The sequence below is a fragment of the Salvelinus fontinalis genome, chromosome 36 (genome assembly GCF_029448725.1).
Source record: "Salvelinus fontinalis isolate EN_2023a chromosome 36, ASM2944872v1, whole genome shotgun sequence".
NCBI lineage: Eukaryota > Metazoa > Chordata > Actinopteri > Salmoniformes > Salmonidae > Salvelinus > Salvelinus fontinalis.
The window spans coordinates 392,933-416,877 of NC_074700.1; the positions used below are offsets into that span (position 1 = coordinate 392,933).

The following is a 23,945-nucleotide window of genomic DNA, read 5'->3' on the forward strand; positions in this document are numbered from 1 at the left end:
CGCTCATGGCAGGCTGACGGCTCTCGACGCTCATGGCAGGCTGACGGCTCTCGACGCTCATGGCAGGCTGACGGCTCTCGACGCTCATGGCAGGCTGACGGCTCTCGACGCTCATGGCAGGCTGACGGCTCTCGACGCTCATGGCAGGCTGACGGCTCTCGACGCTCATGGCAGGCTGACGGCTCTGGCTGCTCATGGCGCTCTGACGGCTCTGGCTGCTCATGGCTCTCTGACGGCTCTGGCTGCTCATGGCTCTCTGACGGCTCTGGCTGCTCATGGCTCTCTGACGGCTCTGGCTGCTCATGGCTCGCTGGCGGCTCTGGCAGATCCTGTCTGGTTGGCGGCTCTGGCAGATCCTGTCTGGTTGGCGGCTCTGGCAGATCCTGTCTGGTTGGCGGCTCTGGCAGATCCTGTCTGGTTGGCGGCTCTGGCAGATCCTGTCTGGTTGGCGGCTCTGGCAGATCCTGTCTGGCTGACGGCTCTAGCGGCTCCTGTCTGGCTGATGGCTCTAGCGGCTCCTGTCTGGCTGACGGCTCTGTAGGCTCATGGCAGACGGGCGGCTTTGCAGGCTCATGGCAGACGGGCGGCTTTGCAGGCTCCTGGCAGACGGATGGCTCAGACGGCGCTGGGGAGACGGATGGCTCAGATGGCGCTGGGGAGACGGATGGCTCAGATGGCGCTGGGGAGACGGATGGCTCAGATGGCGCTGGGGAGACGGATGGCTCAGATGGCGCTGGTGAGACGGATGGCTCTGGCCGGATATGGCGCACTGTAGACCTGGTGCGTGGTGCCGGAACTGGAGGCACCGTGCTAATGATAAGCACCTTCCTACTAGTGCGGGGAGCAGGGACAGGGCACACTGTATTCTCAAAGCCTACTCTATCCCTGATGCGTGGTACCGGCACTGTTGACACCGGGCTGAGGACAAGCACATCAGGATTAGTAGGGGGAGAAGATACAGTATGTTCAGGGCTCTGGAGACGCACAGGTGGCTTAGTGCGTGGTGCCCGAACTGGAGGCACCGGGCTAGATACACGCACTACAGGGAGAGTGCGTGGAGGAGGAACAGGGCTCAGGATACGCACTGGTAGCCTAGTGCGTAGTGTATACACTGTAGGTACTAGGCTGGGGCGGGGAGGTGGTGCCTGAAATACCGGACCGTGGAGGCGTACTGGCTCTCTTGAGCATTGAGCCTGCCCGACCTTACCTGGTTGAATGCTCCCGGTTGCCCGACCAGTGCGGGGAGGTGGAATAACCCGCACCGGCCTATGTAGGCGAACCGGAGAAACCATGCGTAAGGCCGGTGCCATGTATGCCGGCCCGAGGAGACGCACTGGAGACCAGACGCGTTGAGCCGGCCTCATGACACCTGGCTCAATACCCAATCTAGCCCTCCCAGTGCGGGGAGGTGGAATAACCCGCACCGGGCTATGCACTCGTACAGGAGACACCGTGCGCACTACTGCGTAACACGGCGCCTGCCCGTACTCCCGCTCTCCACGGTAAGCCTGGGAAGTGGGCGCAGGTCTCCTACCTGCCCTTGGCCCACTATCTCCTAGCCCCCCCCCAAGAAATTTTTGGGAATTACTTACGGGCTTTTTCGGCTTCCGTGCCAGACGCGTTCCCTCATAGCTCCGGTTCCTCTCCCCGGTAGCCTCTGCTCTCCTCCGTGCCTCCAGCTCAGCTTTGGGACGGCGATATTCTCCCTGCTGTGCCCATGGACCTCTCCCGTCCAACGTTTCCTCCCAAGTCCAGAAATCCTTGTTTCTCTCCTGTCCTTTACTCCGTTTAGTTTCCCTTTGCCGCTTGGTCTTAGCGTGGTGGGTGATTCTGTAACGGGTGACGCTCTCCTCATCCTCGGAAGAGGTGAGGAGAGAAGGATCTTCAGACCAAAACGCAGGCTCAGGGAAATAAGCCATCTTTATTATAAATTACGATGGCACACGAAACGAAACAAAACACTTTCCAAACTACAAAATAAGAAAACGACGTTGACGCAACCTGAACATAAACTTACATAACTAAACATAAACTTACGTACAGGAAAACAGACGACATCGAAACGAAACGAAACAAACAAACGCTACAGTCCCATGTGGTACGAACAGACATACGGACACAGGAGACAATCACCCACAAACAAACAGTGAGAATGCCCTACCTAAATATGACTCTTAATTAGAGGCAAACGCAAACCACCTGCCTCTAATCAAGAGCCATACCAGGCAAACCAAAACCAACATAGAAACAGATAACATAGAATGCCCACCCAACCTCACGTCCTGACCAACTAACACACAAAAACTAACATAAATAGGTCAGGAACGTGACATCAAAGCTAAATCAGGTTCAGTGATTGCTGAAATGCAATCAAGGTCACTAAAATAAAGATAAAGTAAAAAAAAAAAAAAAAAAAAAAAAAAAAAAAGCCTGTCTGAAGTTTTTAAAGTTCCTCTTTGTGATGACATGTGGCTTCGATTTTTGTATTCTCACATCTCTAACACAAACAACTGTGCAATGGTCACTGATGTCTTGGTCAAAGAGACCAATTGCTCTGTTGTATTTGTATAATAAGATCAATCAAAGATGACTTTCATGGGTCTCTAGTCTAAGCCTACAAGGCCCAACATTAGTCACCAGCAGGGTTAGGTTCAGACCATTACACATGTTTTTTTAGATTGTCTGAAGCCTGCATTTCCTAATCATAATTTAGGTCACTTTTACCAACTTCTGACTTAGTAAAAGAAAACAAACTAGTTAGCCGAGGGAGGACGTAGACCTCTATGACAGTTATGGATACATTTTTCCTCAGACAAAGGCTTAAAGATAGTAGCTAAACATTTTGGGCAAGGGAAATGGATTTCAGTAAAGAGAGAGGTTATTTTTTATAAAATTGGTCACTCCACCACCTCTGAACACATGATAACCCTCACTATGAATATCAGTCCAGAATATCCCCAGTATCACGTTTTAGGGAAGACACAGATGCAGACAGTGTCGAAGTAACAAAAGTTTATTACTATAACAGGGGCAGGCAAAACAGAAACAGGAGACATAGGGCTGTGAGACATGGGTTTGATTTTAGACACATGAAAAGTGGGATGTATACAGAGGGTACGGGGCAACAGAAGACGAACAGCAAAGGGGCTAATGACCTTGAAGATGGGGAAAGGGCCGTTAAACCGGGTGGAAAGTTTGCAGGAAGAGCGGGGGCTGATAGCCCAGGGAACACTCAAAGGGCGAGAGACCCGTGGCAGAGCAAGGAAGAGTGTTCTGGGCGTATTCGACCCACACTAGTTGCTGGCTCCAGGTGGTGTGGTTGGCAGAGACCAGGCAGCGAAGAGTCGTTTCCAAGTCTTGGTTGGCTCTGGACTGGGGGTTGAACCCGGAGGACAGGCTGGCCGACGACCCAATGAGTGTGCAGAATGCCTTCCAGAACCGTGACCAGCACTGAGGACCCCGGTCAGAGACCATGTCTACTGGGAGTCCATGGATCCGGAAGAAGTGCTGCACCATGAGCTGGGCCGTCTCTTTGGCAGAGGGTAGCTTCGGGAGAGGAATGAAGTGAGGGGCTTTGGAAAACCGATCCACTACTGTCAGGATGGCGGTGTTGCCATCAGATGAGGGAGACCCTTGACAAAGTCCAAGGATATGTGAGACCAGGGACAGGCAGAGGTTGAAGGAGACCAGCCGGAGTTTGCCGAGGAGTCTTGTTCTGAGCACAGACCATGCATGCGGCGACAAACAGGGAAACGTCAGGAATCATGGTAGGCCACCAAAAGCGTTGTCGCACAAAGGCCAGGGGCCAGGGAGACGGCGCTGCTAACAGCCGGGTTACTGAGAGGCTGGGAGGTTACCGTTGTGGTAGGCTGCCTAACAGGTAACCCGCGGAATTGCTCCAGCAATGTGTTCAACACTTGGTCATGGCGTTTGGCCAAGGTCTGGAACCTTTTCATAAGACCATGAAGCATCTCCTCGTGCCTTCCTATGGTGGCTCCTTAGGAGGAGATGGCGTTGAGGAGCTGGTCCGTGTCTGCTGGGTCAGTCATGGCCAGTTCATACTATCACGTTTTAGGAAAGACCCAGATGCAGACAGTGTCGAAGTAACAAAAGTTTATTACTAGAACAGGGGCAGGCAAAATGACAGGTCAAGGGCAGGCAGAGGTCAGTAATCCAGATCAGAGTGAAAAGGTACAGAATGGCAGGCAGGCTCAGGGTCAGGGCAGGCAGAATGGTCACTCCCGGGAAAACTAGAAAACAGGAACTATGGAAAAAGACAGGAGCAAGGGGGACAACGCTGGTAGGCTTGACGGACAAAACGAACTGGCAACAGACACACATAGAACACAGTTATAAATACACTGGGGATAATGGGGAAGATAGGTGAAACAGATCAGGGTGTGACACCAAGAGATCCAAGTTTAAGTCAATACCAGAATGTCTGATTTGTCTGCATAGCCCAGATTTTGATGTAATCCAGTTCAGTAAGCTCCTAATGTTCAGATTTATCAAACCAAGTCCTTTACAATTTTTTATATCACATGGAAACTCAAACAAGCTATGTTCAAAAGGCGGTTGCAGGCCCTGTCTGATGGCTGATATTGATATAGATGCCAGGCACACTTTTGCCTCATCCCTCTCAACCATACCATTTTTCAATTCCTCATCAATCCACAGGGATTTAACAGTTTTTACAGTCATTTTCTTAATGAGTGTATGCTTTTTAGTAACTGGAATAAGCAATTTCATAAATGCTTCAAGTGCAGCGTCAGGATGTTCCTCATTACACACATCAGAAAACCTATATTTTACAGATTTTCAACATAGGAATCATTGCAAAACCTCTTGTATGGTCGCTTATACAGTATTTTAAGTCCAGTCTTTGGAACTTGTGTGCTTAGATATGGCTACTATATTATGATCACAACATCCAATGGGTGTGGATACTGCTTTAGAGGGTGAATGGGAGAATGGGCAAGACAAAATTTAATTTAAGTGCCTTTGAATAGGTTATGGTAGTAGGTGCCAGGCGCACCGGTTTGAGTGTGTCAAGAACTGCAACGCTGCTGGATTTTTCACGCCCAATAGTTTCCCGTGCGTATCAAGAAGGTCCTCCACCCAAAGGACATCCAGCTAACTTGACACAACTGTGGGAAGCGTTGGAGTCAACATGGGCCAGCATCCCTGTGGAACTCTTTTGACACCTTGTAGAGTCTACGCCCCCTACGAATTGAGGCAGTCCGTTGGGCAATTTTTTTTAATTATAATGATATATTAGAATCCCCTTTTGGCAGTGATTACAGCTGTGAGTCTTTCTGGGTAAGTCTCTAAGAGCTTTCAACACCTGGATTAACATTTGCCAATTATTCAATTATTCTTTCCTTCAAGCTCTGTTAAATTGGTTGCTGATTGCTAGACAACCATTTGCAGGTCTTGCCATAGATTTTCATGCAGATTTAAGTCAGCAACTCAGGGACATTCATTGTCTTATTGGGTAAGCAACTAGATTTGGCCTTGTGTTTTAGGTTATTGTCCTGTTGAAAGGTGAATTCGGCTCTCAGTGTCTGTTGAAAAGCAGACTGAACCAGGTTTTCCTCTAGGATTTTGCCTGTGCTTATTGCATTTCAATTTATTTTTTATCCTGAAAAACTCCCCAGTCAAGCATACCCATAACATGATGCAGACATCACTATGCTTGAAAATATGGAGAGTAGTACTCAGTAATGTGTTGTATTGGATTTGCCCCAAACATAACACTTTGTATTCAGGACAAAACGTTAATTGCTTTGTCACATTTTGTGCATTATTACATTAGTGCCTTGTTGCAAACAGGATACATGTTGTAGAATATTTTTATTCTGTACCGGCTTCCTTCTTTTCACTCTGTCAACTAGGTTAGTATTGTGGAGTAACTACAATGTTGTTGATCCATCCTCTGTTTTCTCCTATCACAGCCATTAAACTCTGTCACCATTGGCTTCATACTGTAATCAGTGGTTTCCTTGCTCTCCGGTAACTGAATTAGGAAGGATGCCTGTATCTTTGTAGTGACTGGGTATATTGATATACCATCCAAAGTGTAATTAATAACTTCACCATGATCAAAGGGATATTCAGTGTCTACCAATAGGTACCCCTTCTTTGCAAGGCATTGGAAAACCTCAATGGTCTTTGTGGTTGAATCTGTGCTTGAAATCCACTACTAGACTGAGGGACCTTACAGATTATTGTACGCGGGGCACAACTTTCACCCCCAGTTTTGTCATTTGAATGTGATACAAACTGAGGCAACGGTGTGCTTTAAGACCATTCGGACGCCTCCGAGCGGTTGGGTAGGCTGTTTGGAGTGTTGGTCCAACATTAACAAAAATATATACAGTACCAGTCAAAGGTTTGGACAGACCTACTCATTCAAGGGTTTTTCATAAATTTTTATTATTTTCTACATTGTAGAATAATAATGAAGACATCAAAGCTATGAAATAACACATTTGGAATCATGTAGTAACCAAAAACGTGTTCACAAATCTGTGAAGCATTTATTTGGGCTGCAATTTATGAGGCTGGTAACTCTAATGAACGTATCCTCTGCAGCAGAAGTAACTCTGGGTCTTCCTTTCTTGTGTCGGTCCTCATGAGAGCCAGTTTCATCATAGCGCTTGATGGTTTTTGCGACTGCACTTAAGAAGGAAAGAAATTCCACAAATGAACTATTAACAAGGCACAACTTTTAATTGAAATGCATTCCAGGTGACTACCTCATGAAGCTGGTTGAGAGAATGCCACATGTGCAAAGCTGTCACCAAGGCAAAGAGTGGCTACTTTGAAGAATCTCAAATATAAATACGTTTTCTTTTTTTAACACTTTTTTGGTTACTACATGATTCCATATGTGTTATTTCATAGTTTTGATGTCTTCACTATTATTCTACAATGTAGAAAATAGTACAAATAAAGAACAACCCTTGAATGAGTAGGTGTGTCCAAACTTTTGACTGGTATATTAAGTCGGTGCATGATGAAATGTACTTTTTTGCTTAAGTTTTCATGCACCGAATAAAACTCAAATGTTCAATGTGTCGCAATGTGTCGCGGGTATGTTTTTCAGCAGCAAGGACTGGGAGACTAGTCAGGGTCGAGGCAAAGATGAATAGAGCAAAGTGCAGAGAGAACCTTGATGAAAACCTGCTCCAGACCGCTCAGGACCCCAGACTGGGGCAAAGGTTCACCTTCCAACAGGAAAATGGCCCTAAGCACACAGCCAAGACTACACAGGAGTGGCTTTGGGACAAGTCTTGGAATGTCCTTGAGTGGCCCAGCCAGAGCCCGGACTCGAACCCGATCGAACATCTCTAGAGAGACCTTAAAATAGCTGTGCAGCGACACTCCCCATTCAACCTGACGGATCTACAGAGAAGAATGGGAGAAACTACCCAAATACATGTGTGCCAAGCTTGTAGCATCATACCCAGGAAGAATCAAGGCTGTAATCGCTGCCAATAGTGCTTTAACAAAGCACTGAGTAAAGTGTCTGAATACTTATGTAAATGTGATATTTCCTTTTTTTTTTTTAAATAAACTTGCAAAAATGTCTAAAAACATGGTTTTGCTTTGTCATTATGGGGTATTGTGCGTAGATTGATGAGGGAAAAAACAATTGAATCAATTTTCGAATAATACTGTAATGTAACAAAATGTGGAAAAAGTGAAGAGGTCTGAATACTTTCTGAAGGCACTGTACATGATGAGATGATTATGGATAAGCAGTCAAGCATCGATCATCAGAATAAGACCCTCCATATTCATTGGAAAGGAACATCAAGATCACCTTAACTTATTTCATCTGTAGCCTAATAAACTGCATGGTTTCCTGAGTCATAATGTGAGGACCACACACCGTATAATCGCGTGACTCCAAGTTTACTTCAATATGATGGTTATTATATCAATATTTGTGCATGAAGGCATTTCACCACCATTTCTCGCATAATACATTTTATTGACAGAAAAAGATCCATGTCGAACGAACACATTATATGTCGGCATTTATACAATTCTAGAGTAACAACCTGTTTCCATCACAGCTGTCGTGATTTTTTTATTATACGGTATGACTTTACTCGCATAACAACTGAGGATGGAAACGTGGTTACAGTAAATTATAGGAATTTGTGGTTTGGGGTGGATTTTTCCTTTAAGTTAAACATTAATGTCTGGCCAATTGTGTTGCTTGCTGTACAGTATGTCAGTTTTGAGCTGCATTCCTATATGAGATAGATGAGTTGTTAGATGAACCTCTGAAGTACTATTTTGATTTGGGTTAATGGTCAAATATGTTTATGTGGCTCCCACCACAATCATGTCAAATTTACAGCATTCAAATTCCATATTCTTTAATGGTCTTGAAAATGTGTAATTTTGTGCTTGAGTGGATGTCAGGCTATCTACTACAGTCCCATTTTAAAGCATTATGACACCTTTACAACAGAGGATCTCATTCTTATCCTACTATCTGACTAATACAATTGCTTGTGAACCTACATCTGAGTGTACTGTACGATGCTTTCAAATACTCCAGACAGTTCAAATTCCATCTGGCACAGTTTGTATGCTAGGTTAGTGAAAGGGAGAACTATAGCATGCTGACAGGTTTGTTTCGTGCATAACCAGTTATCTTATCTTTTGCCTCCACCCTGGCCGACCACAGAAGATTACCACTATTACAGTGACGGTAATTCACCTCTATTCTGTTTGAGTGATGTACCATTGACCCGTCATGAACCCAACCCCACCCTGCTCTCCCCTGCTCATTATCCTCGTTTCCCAGCTAACATGTAACTCCCACACATTGTCGCTTAACACTAAGACAGCGATTATTCCTAAAGGATGTGTTTGTGCTTCTGTGAGATGGCGTAAGCATTTTCGTATTGGGAGGGGTCACTCGAGTGTGAAAGAAATGTATTGAAGTCCATCACAATGTTGTCAATCATTAAAAGACACTAGACATTAACCCCCACAAACTATCCCAACTCTGAAGAAGTGCATGTGTGTACACCACCATGTTGCTAGTCTGGTCCCAGATCTGTTTGTACTTTTTGGAACTCCATTGCTGTCATTGTCAAGTCAAACTGTTTGGTATTATGACAGCGAATGACAAGGAGTTAGCATGATAGCACAAAGAGACTGGCACTCAGGCTACCATGTATCACCTTTCATGGCAATATGTGTAACCTAGAAAGTTCATGTGTATAAACAGATGCATATTTAATATTGTAATAATGGTGTTGAACATATTCAAATGAACTTTGCTATCCTGTAAATAGGCACTTACTTTCAGAGGATATGGAGATTTTAAACGTAAGAAATAACATGATCTCCTGATTATGTTAGTTGCAGTTGGCCCACACTATCCTTGTGACCTTGGTGAGGGAATTGTTGTGATCTCTTTCCATCATCATTGTCATGTTAATTTTCAAGTGATTTGTAACATGTGTATAAGGATATGTTTGTGTCTATCTACTCTATTTCAGTCAATTTGAGTGATGAGTTTACAAAGTGTCCATTATTTTCTATTTAATTGCATTATTGACTGAATTGGAGTGGAATTGACACCAACCATGGCCTATATTCATGTACTACATGTGTATTTTATTTTTATTTAACTAGGCAAGTCAGTTAAGAACAAATTCTTATTTACAATGACGGCCTACTGGGGAACAGTGGGTTAACTGCCTTGTTCTGGTTACTGGCCCAACGCTCTAACCACTAGGCTACCTGTCGCCCCGTATATGATGGTAATAACAATATAATATTTATCTTGTGAATATAGGGTCCCCCTGGGCCTCCTGGACTATCAGGACCAGCGGGAATCAAGGTAATCTATCACTCTCTGTGAGTGTTCGTATGTGTGTGTGCAGCAAGCAGTGAAATCCATTGCCAAAATCCATTCTCTGTTTCAGGGAGATCAAGGCATGCCTGGCCTCCCTGGACTGGACGGTGAAAGCGTAAGTAGACTCAGATGTCTCAGTACCCAGTCATGCCTAGTAAAAATACAGGCCATCAAAAGCCATTCTTGAAGATCCTTACATTTTACATTGGAGTTCCTAACTAATCATTTATCAAATATGAGGGAGGAAGACACAGCCCTCCAGGAATTTAGTTTGACACCCCTGCAATACATTTTCCCATTTTGATTGTCATTCTGATTACTCTACCTCTGCCCAGGGTTTCAAAGGTTCCAAAGGAGACATGGGAATCCCTGGCACATCTGGAGATAAAGGAACTGTTGGCTTATCTGGTTCACCAGTAAGAGTCTATCGACTAACCTTAACACATACGAAATTATTCCTGACACCAATAAGTGATATCAAATAGCTTCAGTGTTGACAATAACCACTATAACTTCCTTTTGTAGGACAGCATTTACAGATACGACATGCTGACTGTTGATTTATTAAGTCTTGAACACTTTGAGCAGGATTCTTTAGAACGTCATAATGAATGTTCTGTTTCTTTAGGGCGTCAATGGATTGAAAGGAGATAAGGGTGATTCTGGTCTGCCTGGTCCTGAAGGTCCCTCAGTAAGTTAACTCAAAACGGTCATACAAATGTATTACATCTACATATGGCAATGCATTTATTCAAGATACCAATAAAGCATCAGGGAAGTTCCTTCACACTTAGGTTTTCTCACTTCATAGACCTGAAACGGTCAGTGTATGATCTTACTGTGCTATATGATGACAAAAGCGATATAATGGTGATTATGTAACCATTTGAGTAATATTGGTTCAACCTCTCTCACATGCAGATTGTTGGCCAACCTGGAGCACCTGGGCCCCATGGACTCCCAGGCCCCATGGTGAGTTGTCCCCCTAAATCAAGGTTGGGCAGTTCCAGTCCTCAAGGGCCGTATTTGTGTCACACACACATCTTATTAAACAAATTGTAATTGTGGTCTAAAGTGAAGACTATTAGTTGATTATTTGAATCAGGTGTGTTAATGTTCGGTTGGAGTAAAAGTGTGACACCCTCGAGAACCAGAGCTGCAACCCCTACCCTAGAATATCCACTACACTCTTAGAAAAAAAGGGTTCCAAAAGGGTTCTTCGGTCCCCATAGGGGAACCCATTTTGGTTCAAGGTAGATCCCTTTGTGGTTCCAGGTAGAACTCTTTTGGGTTCCATGTAGAGCCCTCTGTGGAAAGGGTTTACATGGAACCCAAAAGCGTTCTTACAGGGAATCAAAAAGGGTTCTTCAAAATGGGACAGCCAAAAGAACCTTTGAAGGTTCTAGAGAGCACCTTTTTTCCTGAGTGGTAAACAACTAAACATCTGCTAAATGACTTAAATGTAATGTAAAATGTAACTAAAATGCATCTCTGGCTGGTCTATGCAGTGACCAAGAGGCATATTACCATACAAGGAAATGTAAGTGCAAGCCAGACAGCCAGTCAGATTTTAGATTGCCAGTGAATTTTGGATTCAGTGTCATGGCGTTTCAGTCTAAGCTGTTATAATGTGTCATGTAGATGAAATAACAAGACCCTGAAGTTATTGTTCATGTTGATGTTATTGTTCATGCAATATGTGTCATAGTTCAAAGAGACAATATGGTACCACCCTTTTCTTAAAGCTGTACATGTCAGAAGGTGAGTGTAGCTGGTGCATGAAGTCAGGCGCAGGAGAGCAAAAGTAGTGAGCAACGTACTTTACTCAAAAATAAAGGCACAAGGTAACAAATAAACTTGACCAATAACAAAACGGTAAATATTACGCCCGGGTGAAAACAGCACCCGTCGAGAAACCAGCCATCATGTACCGAAATGAACATAGAAACAATCACACACAAAAACATGGGGAAAACAGAGGGTTAAATACATGAACATGTAATTGGGGAATGAAAACCAGGTTTGTAGAAAACAAAGACAAAATCAATGGAAAATGAAAGGTGCATCAGCGATGGCTAGAAGACCGGTGACGTCGACCGCCGAACGCCGCCCGAACAAGGAGAGGGACCGAAGTCGTGACAGTACACTGTTGTATCATGCCTTCCCACTGTCTGGTTGATTCCCGTAGATGACCACTCATTACTCAGAGGCACCCACTCAAAATACACTGAACAAAAATATAAACGCAACATGCAAGAATTTCACTGATTTTACATGACTTACATGACAATTTCAAAGAGTCACATGACTGGGTATACAGATAGGCATCTGTTGGTCAGAGATATATATTTTTTAAAGTAGGGGCGTGGATCAGAAAACCAGTTGGTGTGTGCCACCATTTGCCTCATGCAGCACGAAACATCTCCTTCGCATAGAATTGATCAGGCTGTTGATTGTGGCCTGTGGAATGTTGTCCCACTCCTATTGTCACGATCACTGTCTTCAAACTCCCTGTCATAGATGAGCCAAGGCGCAGCGTGCTTGTAATTCCACATCTTTAATAAAGTGAAATCTTCACAAAAAAAACAGGTAAACAGAAACCGAACGTGACGCAACCGTGGCACACACAAACACACACAGAAAATAATAATTACTCAAAACATTAGGTGGGAAAAAGGCTGCCTAAGTATGATTCCCATTCAGAGACAACGATACACAGCTGCCTCTGATTGGGAACCACACTCGGCCAAAAACAAAGAAATAGAAAACATAGAATGCCCACCCAAATCACACCCTGACCTAACCAAATAGAGAAATAAAAAGGCTCTCTAAGGTCAGGGCATGACACCTCTTCAATGGTTGTGCGAAGTTGTGGGATATTGGGGGGAACTGGAACAAGCTGTTGTAAAAGTCAATCCAGAGCATCCAAACATGCTCAATGGGAGACATGTCTGGTTAGTATGCAGGCTATGGAAGAACTGGGAAATGTTCATTATCCAGGAATTGTGTACAGATCCTTCCAACATGGGGTCGTGCATTATCATGCTGAAACATGAGGCAATGGCACCAGATGAATGGCACGGCAATGGGTCTCAGGATCTCGGCACGGTATCTCCGTGGATTCAAATTGCCATTGCTAAAATGCAATTGTGTTCGTTGTCACCATATACCCCATAATGACAAAGCAAAACAGGTTTTCAGAATTTTTTGCAAATGTATTAAAAACAATAAACAGATACCCTATTTACATAACTATTCAGACCCTTTGCTATGAGACTCGAAATTGAGCTCAGGTGCATCCTGTTTCTATTGATCATCCTTGAGATTTTTCTACAAATTGATTGGTGTCCACCTATGGTAAATTCAATTGATTGGACATGATTTGGAAAGGTCCCATTCTTAAATGGAAGAAGTTTGGAACCACCAAGACTCTTCCTAGAGCTGGCCAGCCGGCCAAACTGAGCAATCGGGGGACAAGGGCCTTGGTCAGGGAAGAGAGTTCCTCTGTGGAGATGGGAGAAACTTCCAAAAGGACAACCATCTCTGCAGCACTTCATTAATTAGGCCTTTATGGTAGAGTGGCCAGATGGAAGCCACTCTTCAGTAAAAGGCACATGACAGCCCGCTTGGAGTTTGCCAAAAAGCACCTAAAGACTCTCAGACCATGAGAAACAAGATTCTCTGGTCTGATGAAACCAAGATTGAACTCTTTGGCAAGTGTCACGTCTGGAGGAAACCTGGCACCATCCCTACGGTGAAGCATGGTGGTAGCAGCATCATACTGTGTCCTTGTGTGGCCCAGCCAGAGCCCGGACATGAACCCGATCGAACATCTCTGGAGAGAATTGAAAATCACCGCTCCCCATCCAACCTGACAGAGCTTGAGAGGATCTGCAGAGAAGAATGGGAGAAACTCCTCAAATATGTGTGCCAAGCTTGTGGCATCATACCCAAGAAGAAGCAAGGCTGTAATCGCTAACAAAGGTGCTTCAACAAAGTACTGCGGAAAGGGTCTGAGTACTTACAGTTGAAGTCGGAAGTTTACATACACCTTAGCCAAAAACATTTAAACTCAGTTTTTCACAATTCCGAACATTTAATCCTAGTAAAAATTCCCTGTCTTAGGTCAGTTAGGATTACCACTTTATTTTAAGAATGTGAAATGTCAGAAAGGTAGTAGAGAGAATTATTTAATTCAGCTTTTATTTATTTTGTCACATTCCCAGTGGGTCAGAAGTCTACATACACTCAATTAGTATTTGGTAGCATTGCCTTTAAATTGTTTAACATTGGTCAAACGTTTCGGGTAGCATTCCACAAGCTTCCCACAATAAGTTGGGTGAATTTTGGCCCATTCCTCCTGACAGAGTTGGTGTAACTGTGTCAGGTTTGTAGGCCTCCTTGCTCGCACACGCTTTTTCAGTTCTGCCTGCAAATTTTCTATGGGATTGAGGTCAGGGCTTTGTGATAGACACTCCAATACCTTGACTTTGTTGTCCTTAAGCCATTTTGCCACAACTTTGGAAGTGTGCTTGGGGTCATTGTCCATTTGGAAGACCCATTTCCGACCAAGCTTTAACTTCCTGACTGATGTCTTGAGATGTTGCTTCAATATATCCACATAATTTTCTGCCTCATGATGCTATCTATTTTGTGAAGTGCACCAGTCCCTCCTGCAGCAAAGCCCCCCCACAACATGATGCTCCCACCCACGTGCTTCACGGTTGGGATGGTGTTCCTCGGCTTGCAAGGCTCCCCCTTTTTCCTCCAAACATAACAATGGTCATTATGGCCAAACAGTTCTATTTTTGTTTCATCAGACCAGAGGACATTTCTCCAAAAGTTACGATCTTTGTCCCCATGTTCAGTTGCAAACCGTAGTCAGGCTTTTTTATGGCGGTTTCGGAGCAGTGGCTTCTTCCTTGCTGAGCGGCCTTTCAGGTTATGTCGATATAGGACTGTGGATATAGATACTTTTGTACCTGTTTCCTCCAGCATCTTCACAAGGTCCTTTGCTGTTGTTCTGGGATTGATTGCCACTTTTTGCATCAAAGTACGATCATCTCAAGGAGACAGAACGTGTCTCCTTCCTGAGCGGTATGGCGCCTGCGTGGACCCATGGTGTTTATACTTGCGTACTATTGTTTGTACAGATGAACGTGGTACCTTCAGGCGTTTGGAAATTGCTCCCAAGGATGAACCAGACTTGTGGAGGTCTACAAAAAAAATTCTGAGGTCTTGGATGTTTTCTTTTGATTTTCCCATGATGTCAAGCAAAGAGGCACTGAGTTTGAAGGTAGGCCTTGAAATACATCCACAGGTACACCTCCAATTGACTCAAATGATGTCAATAAGCCTATCAGAAGCTTCTAAAGCCATGACATCATTTTCTGGAATTTTTCAAGCTGTTTAAAGGCACAGTCAACTTAGTATATGTAAGATTCTCACCCACTTGAATTGTGATACAGTGAATTATAAGGGAAATAATCTGTCTGTAAACAATTGTGTGAAAAATTACTTGTGTCATGCACAAAGAGAAATGCCCTCACTGACTTGCCAAAACTATAGTTTGTTAACAAGAAATTTGTGGAGTGGTTGAAAAACAAGCTTTTAATGACTCCAACCTAAGTGTATGTAAACTTCTGACTTCAACTGTTTGTAAATGTGATATTTCAGTTTTTGTAAAAAATATATATACACTGCTCAAAAAAATAAAGGGAACACTTAAACAACACAATGTAACTCCAAGTCAATCACACTTCTGTGAAATCAAACTGTCCACTTAGGAAGCAACACTGATTGACAATAAATTTCACATGCTGTTGTGCAAATGGAATAGACAACAGGTGGAAATTATAGGCAATTAGCAAGACACCCCCAATAAAGGAGTGGTTCTGCAGGTGGTGACCACAGACCACTTCTCAGTTCCTATGTTTCCTGGCTGATGTTTTGGTCACTTTTGAATGCTGGCGGTGCTTTCACTCTAGTGGTAGCATGAGACGGAGTCTACAACCCACATAAGTGGCTCAGGTAGTGCAGCTCATCCAGGATGGCACATCAATGCGAGCTGTGGCAAGAAGGTTTGCTGTGTCTGTCAGCGTAGTGTCCAGAGCATGGAGGAGCTACCAGGAGACAGGCCAGTACATCAGGAGATGTGGAGGAGGCCGTAGGAGGGCAACAACCCAGCAGCAGGACCGCTACCTCCGCCTTTGTGCAAGGAGGAGCAGGCGGAGCACTGCCAGAGCCCTGCAAAATGACCTCCAACAGGCCACAAATGTGCATGTGTCTGCTCAAACGGTCAGAAACAGACTCCATGAGGGTGGTATGAGGGCCCGACATCCACAGGTGGGGGTTGTGCTTACAGCCCAACACCGTGCAGGACGTTTGGCATTTGCCAGAGAACACCAAGATTGGCAAATTCGCCACTGGCGCCCTGTGCTCTTCACAGATGAAAGCAGGTTCACACTGCGCACGTGACAGACGTGACAGAGTCTGCAGACGCCGTGGAGAACGTTCTGCTGCCTGCAACATCCTCCAACATGACCGGTTTGGCGGTTGGTCGGTCATGGTGTGGGGTGGCATTTCTTTGGGGGGCCGCACAGCCCTCCATGTGCTCGCCAGAGGTAGCCTGACTACCATTAGGTACCGAGATGAGATCCTCAGACCCCTTGTGAGACCATATGCTGGTGCGGTTGGCCCTGGGTTCCTCCTAATGCAAGACAATGCTAGACCTCATGTGGCTGGAGTGTGTCAGCAGTTCCTGCAAGAGGAAGGCATTGATGCTATGGACTGGCCCGCCCGTTCCCCAGACCTGAATCCAATTGAGCACATCTGGGACATCATGTCTCGCTCCATCCACCAACGCCACGTTGCACCACAGACTGTCCAGGAGTTGGCGGATGCTTTAGTCCAGGTCTGGGAGGAGATCCGTCAGGAGACCATCCGCCACCTCATCAGGAGCATGCCCAGGCGTTGTAGGGCGGTCATACAGGCACGTGGAGACCACACACACTACTGAGCCTCATTTTGACTTGTTTTAAGGACATTACATCAAAGTTGGATCAGTCTGTAGTGTGGTTTTCCACTTTAATTTTGAGTGTGACTTCAAACCCAGACCTCCATCCAGTGTGATTTTGTTGTCAGCACATTCATCTATGTAAAGAAAAAAGTACTTAATAAGAATATTTCATTCATTCAGATCTAGGATGTGTTATTTTAGTGTTCCCTTTATTTTTTTTAGCTGTATATATATATCAGCAAAAATGTATAAAAAATGTTTTTGCTTCGTCATTATGAGGTATTGTGTGTAGATTGATGAGAGAGAAAAACAGGCTGTAACCTAACAAAATGTGGAAAGAGTCAAGGGGTCTGAATACTTTCCAAAGGCACTGTAGTTGAAACCAGAATGAATCCTTGAAGAGCAGACTAATCCAGCGTGCCAGTGGTCATCGAAGGTGAGCATTTGCCCACTGAAGTCAGTTACGACGCCAACCTGCAGTCAGGTCAAAACCCTGGTGAGGACGATGAGCACGCATATGAGACGGTTTCTGACAGGTTGTTGAAGAAGCCAGATGTGGAAGTCCTGGGCATTGTGTTGTGTGGCAAAACTGCACATTTTTGAGTGCCGTTTTATTGTCGACAGCACAAGGTGCACCTGTGTAATGATCATGCTGTTTCATCAGCTTCTTGATATGCCACATCTGTCAGGTAGATAGATTATCTTGGCAAATGAAAAATGCTCACTAACAGGGATATAAATACATTTGGGGCCAAAATTTGAGTGTCTCAAATTATGCTGAGAAATATTTTGCACACTGCAGTACCTTTCATCTTTGGGCATAGACAAAAGTCAAGTAAGAAAATTATATGATTTTATGGTTTTATTTATCATAAGCAGTTGGCAAAAATGTATGTGTTCTGATTGTCAAACAAACTTGTCCTATTTGAGGTTTCTTCCCAGACACAGATTAACCCTAGTCCTGGGCTAAAAATATCCATTGAGAATGCTTATTAGTCAGGGACTAGGCTTAATATGTGTCTGGGTAACTGGCCCGATAACTACTATCCAAAGCCAAGTAGTCACATTTCATGATTTTATTTATGGTCAGGACTTGTCCTATCTGGAGTGTCGCACCTGAAATACTATGAGTCAGCAATCCACTTTTACTTATGGAAATCTGCTTTTCCCGTTATCTGCATGTTCACTCAGCGATATAGGGCTAGTTATCTTCCCAGTGTTATTTCACAACAATGCCCACATAAACCTACTTAGATCAAACAACAGAGGTACAGTAAACGTTTATCACTAATAAGATAATGTATTGAGTTTCACAACCGTAGCTTCTTCTGAAGTGAACGCTCATAGCTTGCTCCTAATGCATATTCCTGAAACGGCTATTTAGTAGGAAATGACATTAATTCCATGTCAAAATGTCATCAGGTCATCAGGTCAAATGAATTGATACAACTAATCAAAACACATGCATTTTTCTTGATTCTGTTTTTCAGGGACCCCATGGCTTCCCTGGACCAAAGGTAAATCCAGATAAGAAAATAGCTTTTGCAATTTTGCAGATAAGACAGCTTGCTTTTGCTTTTATAAAATGCACGCAAAACACATTCAAATGTTAATAGTGTAACCATTAGATACATGTAATACCTTATTATACCTTTCCTCGTTAGGTACTGGCAAACTGTATACCATGCTGCAAATTCCAATGTCCTGCACAGAAATCTGGGCTGTGATAGAAGAGTTTGGCCCAATCCCAATGCTCTCTACTACCAAATGTTTTATGTAATTCTGCCAGGACAATTTGGCTGGAGAAAATTATATGTGGGACATTAATAGAGCTATTAATGAATGTGACTCTGAGGCGGAAGGTAGCTCTCTAGCCCAGTACAAATATGCTGTATCAGGTTTAAGGTTTGAGCAGTTGATTAGTTGAATTAGGGGTGTCGATACTGAGCTGGGACAAAAGCATGCACACCTTATAGTTATCCAGGACCAGGATCTAGGGAAATGGAGCTTGCAGCAGTATGTGTCTACTGAATTCTGTCCATCCACATATTGCTCATCCCCTGCTCCTAAGTCTACCTCTGCCACTCCTCTTGTATTTAGGGGGAGGCTGGGAATCATGGTCTGAAGGGAGTACGCGGGGAGTCAGGGCACAAGGGGGACAGAGGACCTCTGGGCCTCCCCGTAAGTACAACACTCAGTCCATCCTGAGAAATCATCTCACCACCACAACCCTGTCCTCCATTTTCCACCCCAAAACCTTCTCCTCTGCTTTCAGCCCCTGGTCTATTTCCTGCTCTTTGTGTGCATTCCTGCACAGCATATATTTATTTGTGTCTCTTTTGTGTCTGTATCTGTCTGTCTGTCTTCTCCTGCGTTTGTCTTTCTCTCTCCTTCGCCTGCTTGTGCCAACAGCACTTCAACCTCCCTGCAGTGTTTCCCCTAGGATTTCTTTCACCAGTGGTGGCAAAGTTAGCGTAGGGGTGGGGAGCGTGCAGTCTCAGACCAAACATTTTACAGGCTCTCCTCTTGGCAGCAGAGACAACATTTTGCTGTTTTAAAGCACATTTCCTGCAATTCTACACATTGTGTCATGGGGCTGAGAAACGAATTCAGCTTTAAACCTCATTTAAGGCAATTCTACACATTTTGCCATGGCTTATGCCGTGTTCTTATGCTATTTGATTGACTCAAACGTCATAATAAAATCAAAATCATGCATTTTTTTACATTTTAGATTCTCTTTGACTGTCTAGTTTTAATTTAGGTAGTTGTTAGTTCTCAAAGATGATCTTGTTTAAAAACATATATATAGCTCCATTATCTTTTCTACATACTTTATACAGTTGAAGTCAGACGTTTACATACACCTTAGCCAAATACATTTAAAATACGTTTTTCACAATGCTTCACATTTAATCCTGGTAAAATTCCCTGTCTTAGTTAATATCACCACTTTATTTTAAGAATGTGAAATGTCAGAATAATAGTAGAGAGAATTACTTATTTCTGTCAGCGTGTGTAAAAAAGGCGAAGTCAGGTGCAGGAGAGTGTAGCGGCTGTCGTCGGAAGAAGGTGAAGACCAAAACGCAGCGTGGTAAGTGTTCGTCACAACACAAAATGGAAAACAGGCTACCTAAGTATGGCTCCCAATCAGAGACAACGATAGACAGCTGCCTCTGATTGGGAACCACACCTAGGTAGCCTGTTTTCCATTTTGTGTTGTGGGTGATTAATTTCTGTTTAGTGTGTGTTGCACCTGACGGAGCTGTTTGGGTTGTCTATGCTTTTTAGTGTTCAGTTTCTATTAAACATGACGAACACTTACCACGCTGCGTTTTGGTCTTCACCTTCTTCCGACGACAGCCGTTACAGAGAGTAGCGTGATGTAAACAGGAGCACTTTATTAAAGTTCCAAAACGAGAGCACAACATAAATAAAATGGGCTCAAAAACACAGAACTTAACAAAAGTAAAGCGCGTAAAAAGACACCACAGCAACATGAAACAATTACACACAAAACATGATGGGAAACAGAGGGTTAAATACAAGTAGCTTAATTGGGGAAATGAAAACCAGGTGTGAATGGAAACAAGACAAGACAAACGGATATATGAAAAATGGAGCGGCGATGGCTAGAAAGCCGGTGATGTCGATCGCTGAATGCCGCCCGAACAAGGAGAGGGGCCGACTTCGGCGGAAGTCATGACAATTTCAGCTTTTATTTTTTCATCACATTCCCAGTGGGTCAGAAGTTTACTTACACTCAATTAGTATTTGGTAGCATTGCCTTTAAATTGTTTAACTTGGGTCAAATGTTTTGGGTAGCCTTCCACAAGCTTCCCACAATAAGTTGGGTGAATTTTGGCCCGTTCCTCCTGACAGAGTTGGTGTAACTGAGTCAGGTTTGTAGGCCTCCTTGCTCGCACACGCTTTTTCAGTTCTGCCCACAAATTTTCTATGGGATTGAGGTCAGGGCTTTGTGATGGCCACTCCAATACCTTGACTTGGTTGTCCTTAAGCCATTTTGCCACAACTTTGGAAGTGTGCTTGGGGTCATTGTCCATTTGGAAGACCCATTTGCAAACAAGCTTTAACTTCCTGACTGATGTCTTGAGATGTTGCTTCAATATATCCACATAATTTTCTGCCTCATGATGCTATCTATTTTGTGAAGTGCACCAGTCCCTCCTGCAGCAAAGCACCCCCACAACATGATGCTGCCACCCACGTGCTTCACGGTTGGGATGGTGTTCCTCGGCTTGCAAGCGTTCCCCTTTTCCCTCCAAACATAACGATGGTCATTATGGCCAAACAGTTCTATTTTTGTTTCATCAGACCAGAGGACATTTCTCCAAAAGTTACGATCTTTGTCCCCATGTGCAGTTGCAAACCGTAGTCAGGCTTTTTTATGGCGGTTTCGGAGCAGTGGCTTCTTCCTTGCTGAGCAGCCTTTCAGGTTATGTCGATATAGGACTGTGGATATAGATACTTTTGTACCCGTTTCCTCCAGCATCTTCACAAGGTCCTTTGTTGTTGTTCTGGGAATGATTTGCACTTTTCGCACTAAAGTACATTCATCTCTAGGAGCGGTATGACGGCCGCGTGGTCCCATGGTGTTTATACTTGCGTACTATTGTTTGTACAGATGAATGTGGTACCTTCAGGCGTTTGGAGAAAAAAAAATCTGAGGTCTTGGCTGATTTCTTTGGATTTTCCCATGATGTCATGCAAAGAGGCACTGAGTTTGAAGGTAGGCCTTGAAATACATCCACAGGTACATGATGTCTATCATTCGAGTCAATTAACCTTTTAGAAGCTTCTAAAACCATGACATCATTTTCTGGAATTTTCCAAGATGTTTAAAGGCACAGTCAACTTAGCTTCTCACCCACTGGAATTGTGATACAGTGAATTATAAGTGAAATAATCTGTCTGTAAACAATTGTTGGAAAAATGACTTGTGTCATGCACAAAGTAGATGTCCTAACCGACTTGCCAAAACTATAGTTTGTTAACAAGAAATTTGTGGAGTGGTTGAAAAACAAGTTTTTTAATGACTCCAACCTAAGTGTATGTAAACTTCAACTGTATGTGTGCATGTACAGATTTTTTGTGGATTTAGTATCTGGTTTTAGTCGTTTAAGTTTACACTGAAAACGAGTGGCGCCACTGCTAGATTAATATAGGGTAAACACTGTTTTGTTTTCCCCCCTGTCCCAATAACAACCTTAAACAATAAGTGTTCTTTTCACTGTTCATCTTGTATTAATTCCGCCTTGTTCATGTCACTCATACATCCATAACGGCAAAGGGAGCCTCCGGCTTGGACAGCAAGCCTGGAATTAGGGTGAGTTTCATGACGACCCCCTCCCCCCCACACACACTTTTCCATGAGGAAAGGTTAGGGTGGACCATGTCAACATTATGGTACAGTATATGGGAATGTAGTCTGACCAAAGTGTTTTCTTACCTGAGGGTATTGCTTACGATTGTGTCCACCTCTCCACAGGGTATGGACGGGCCTGTTGGTCCCTCCGGTCCAGCCGGACCAAAGGGGGACAGAGTAAGTGTGTGATAAATGATATGATATAAGAAAGGTTGCCTGTGTTGTGCAACTGTGATGCCTATTTGTGCTTGTGTCAGGGTGAGAGAGGAGCTGCAGGTGAACTCGGGCCAAGGGGACCTTATGGACTTCCTGTAAGTGTGCTCTGATAAAAACAAAGCCCCAGCCAACACACAAAACAGTTCTAATAACAAACACAATCTTATATCAGTCTTACAAGTTCGTAACTAGCTTAAAACATGTAGTACAGTATCTAAAAGATGCTCTTAGGTTATCCTGTGTTTACTTTCAGGGAGCGGCTGGAACACCTGGCCTTGATGTGAGTGAGGCAGTTCTGTCTGTCCCTGTCAGACCTGTGATATCTGTATCCTATATTGCATGCTGTTATTTCTTAATGTGTTCTTGAAGAGGAGTCATTTCATTTCATCGTGAATGTACACTCTGTATCAAAGTACATTCTGCAAATATACTGGATGTATAAGGCTGTCAAAATGACAGCACTAGTCTGTCTTTCTCACTGAGTACCTTCATTTCCTCCATAATGCACATTCCCTTGTGTTCTTTTTGTATCTCTTTTATTGTCCCTCTCTCTTCCTCCTACTCTCTGTTCATCTTCTCGCCTTTCTAGGGTTGTAACATTGTCAGAGAGAGAAGTGACCCTCCTTGGATGTTCTATCTACACTGTTCCTAGATCAGGCTTATCAGATTCACTCCCCAGGGCACCAGTACTGAACTAGTTGTATTTTGCAGGGGTTGCCAGGCTTAAGGGGAGAGAAAGGCGACCCGGGGGAAAGAGGAGAAAAGGTAGATCTAGATATGCTACCTTGGGGAATGAATGACACCCCCATAATTTTACGTAGAAGAACTGGTGTCAATGGACAATGAAGGAAAGGAACTAAGCCTTTTCTTTACAAAGTGGATTCACCAATGAGTATCTTTTGAAAATTGAATATCACTTTAATTGAGCGGAGTGGACATATGACAGTTGTTATGACAATGTGGAAGGAGTGGTATGGTATTTGACATAGCTGTAGTGAAATTCATTGGGTTATTGATGACATAATTCATGGGTCTCGGGATGCTTTCATAGTGCTAATGTGCTGTACAAATTGTATGAGCATTTGTATGAGTCATTATGAGGGTCATATGGCAAAGGTGCATAAAGATGTCAGAATTCAGATATGATGTTATTGTTTTACCACTGTCCACTTAGTTTATAAACAATGGCACGCGACATGGTTCAACGCGCCAATAAATAAGCACAATATACTTTTTCGGTTTCTCAAATTGCCGGCATCTTGGAGCTCAAATTTGATTCATGTATACTTAGCTAATGACGACACACAACAAAAGAGTAAAGGAGAGCAATGTACAATACAGAGATGAGGCATAAGTGCACAGGTCCATCTTTATGCACCTCCACTATTAGATTAAAGTCAAATTAAAGGGGCATTTCAATTTTGAGCTTCATATTT

General features: G+C 43.8%; 1 protein-coding gene across 1 annotated transcript in view; it reads left to right on the plus strand.

Annotated features, from left to right (window-relative positions):
- Positions 1-23,945, plus strand: part of LOC129835386 (collagen alpha-1(XXV) chain-like) — a 146,482-nt gene that overhangs the window by 110,144 nt on the left and 12,393 nt on the right. Inside the window, exons 20-32 of the mRNA XM_055901024.1 lie at positions 8,708-8,731; positions 9,830-9,874; positions 9,960-10,004; positions 10,225-10,305; positions 10,518-10,580; positions 10,811-10,861; positions 18,398-18,424; positions 19,008-19,088; positions 22,219-22,254; positions 22,417-22,470; positions 22,551-22,604; positions 22,763-22,789; positions 23,221-23,274. Coding sequence (XP_055756999.1) covers positions 8,708-8,731; positions 9,830-9,874; positions 9,960-10,004; positions 10,225-10,305; positions 10,518-10,580; positions 10,811-10,861; positions 18,398-18,424; positions 19,008-19,088; positions 22,219-22,254; positions 22,417-22,470; positions 22,551-22,604; positions 22,763-22,789; positions 23,221-23,274 — 642 coding nt within the window. The remainder of the gene's footprint in view (positions 1-8,707; positions 8,732-9,829; positions 9,875-9,959; positions 10,005-10,224; positions 10,306-10,517; positions 10,581-10,810; positions 10,862-18,397; positions 18,425-19,007; positions 19,089-22,218; positions 22,255-22,416; positions 22,471-22,550; positions 22,605-22,762; positions 22,790-23,220; positions 23,275-23,945) is intronic.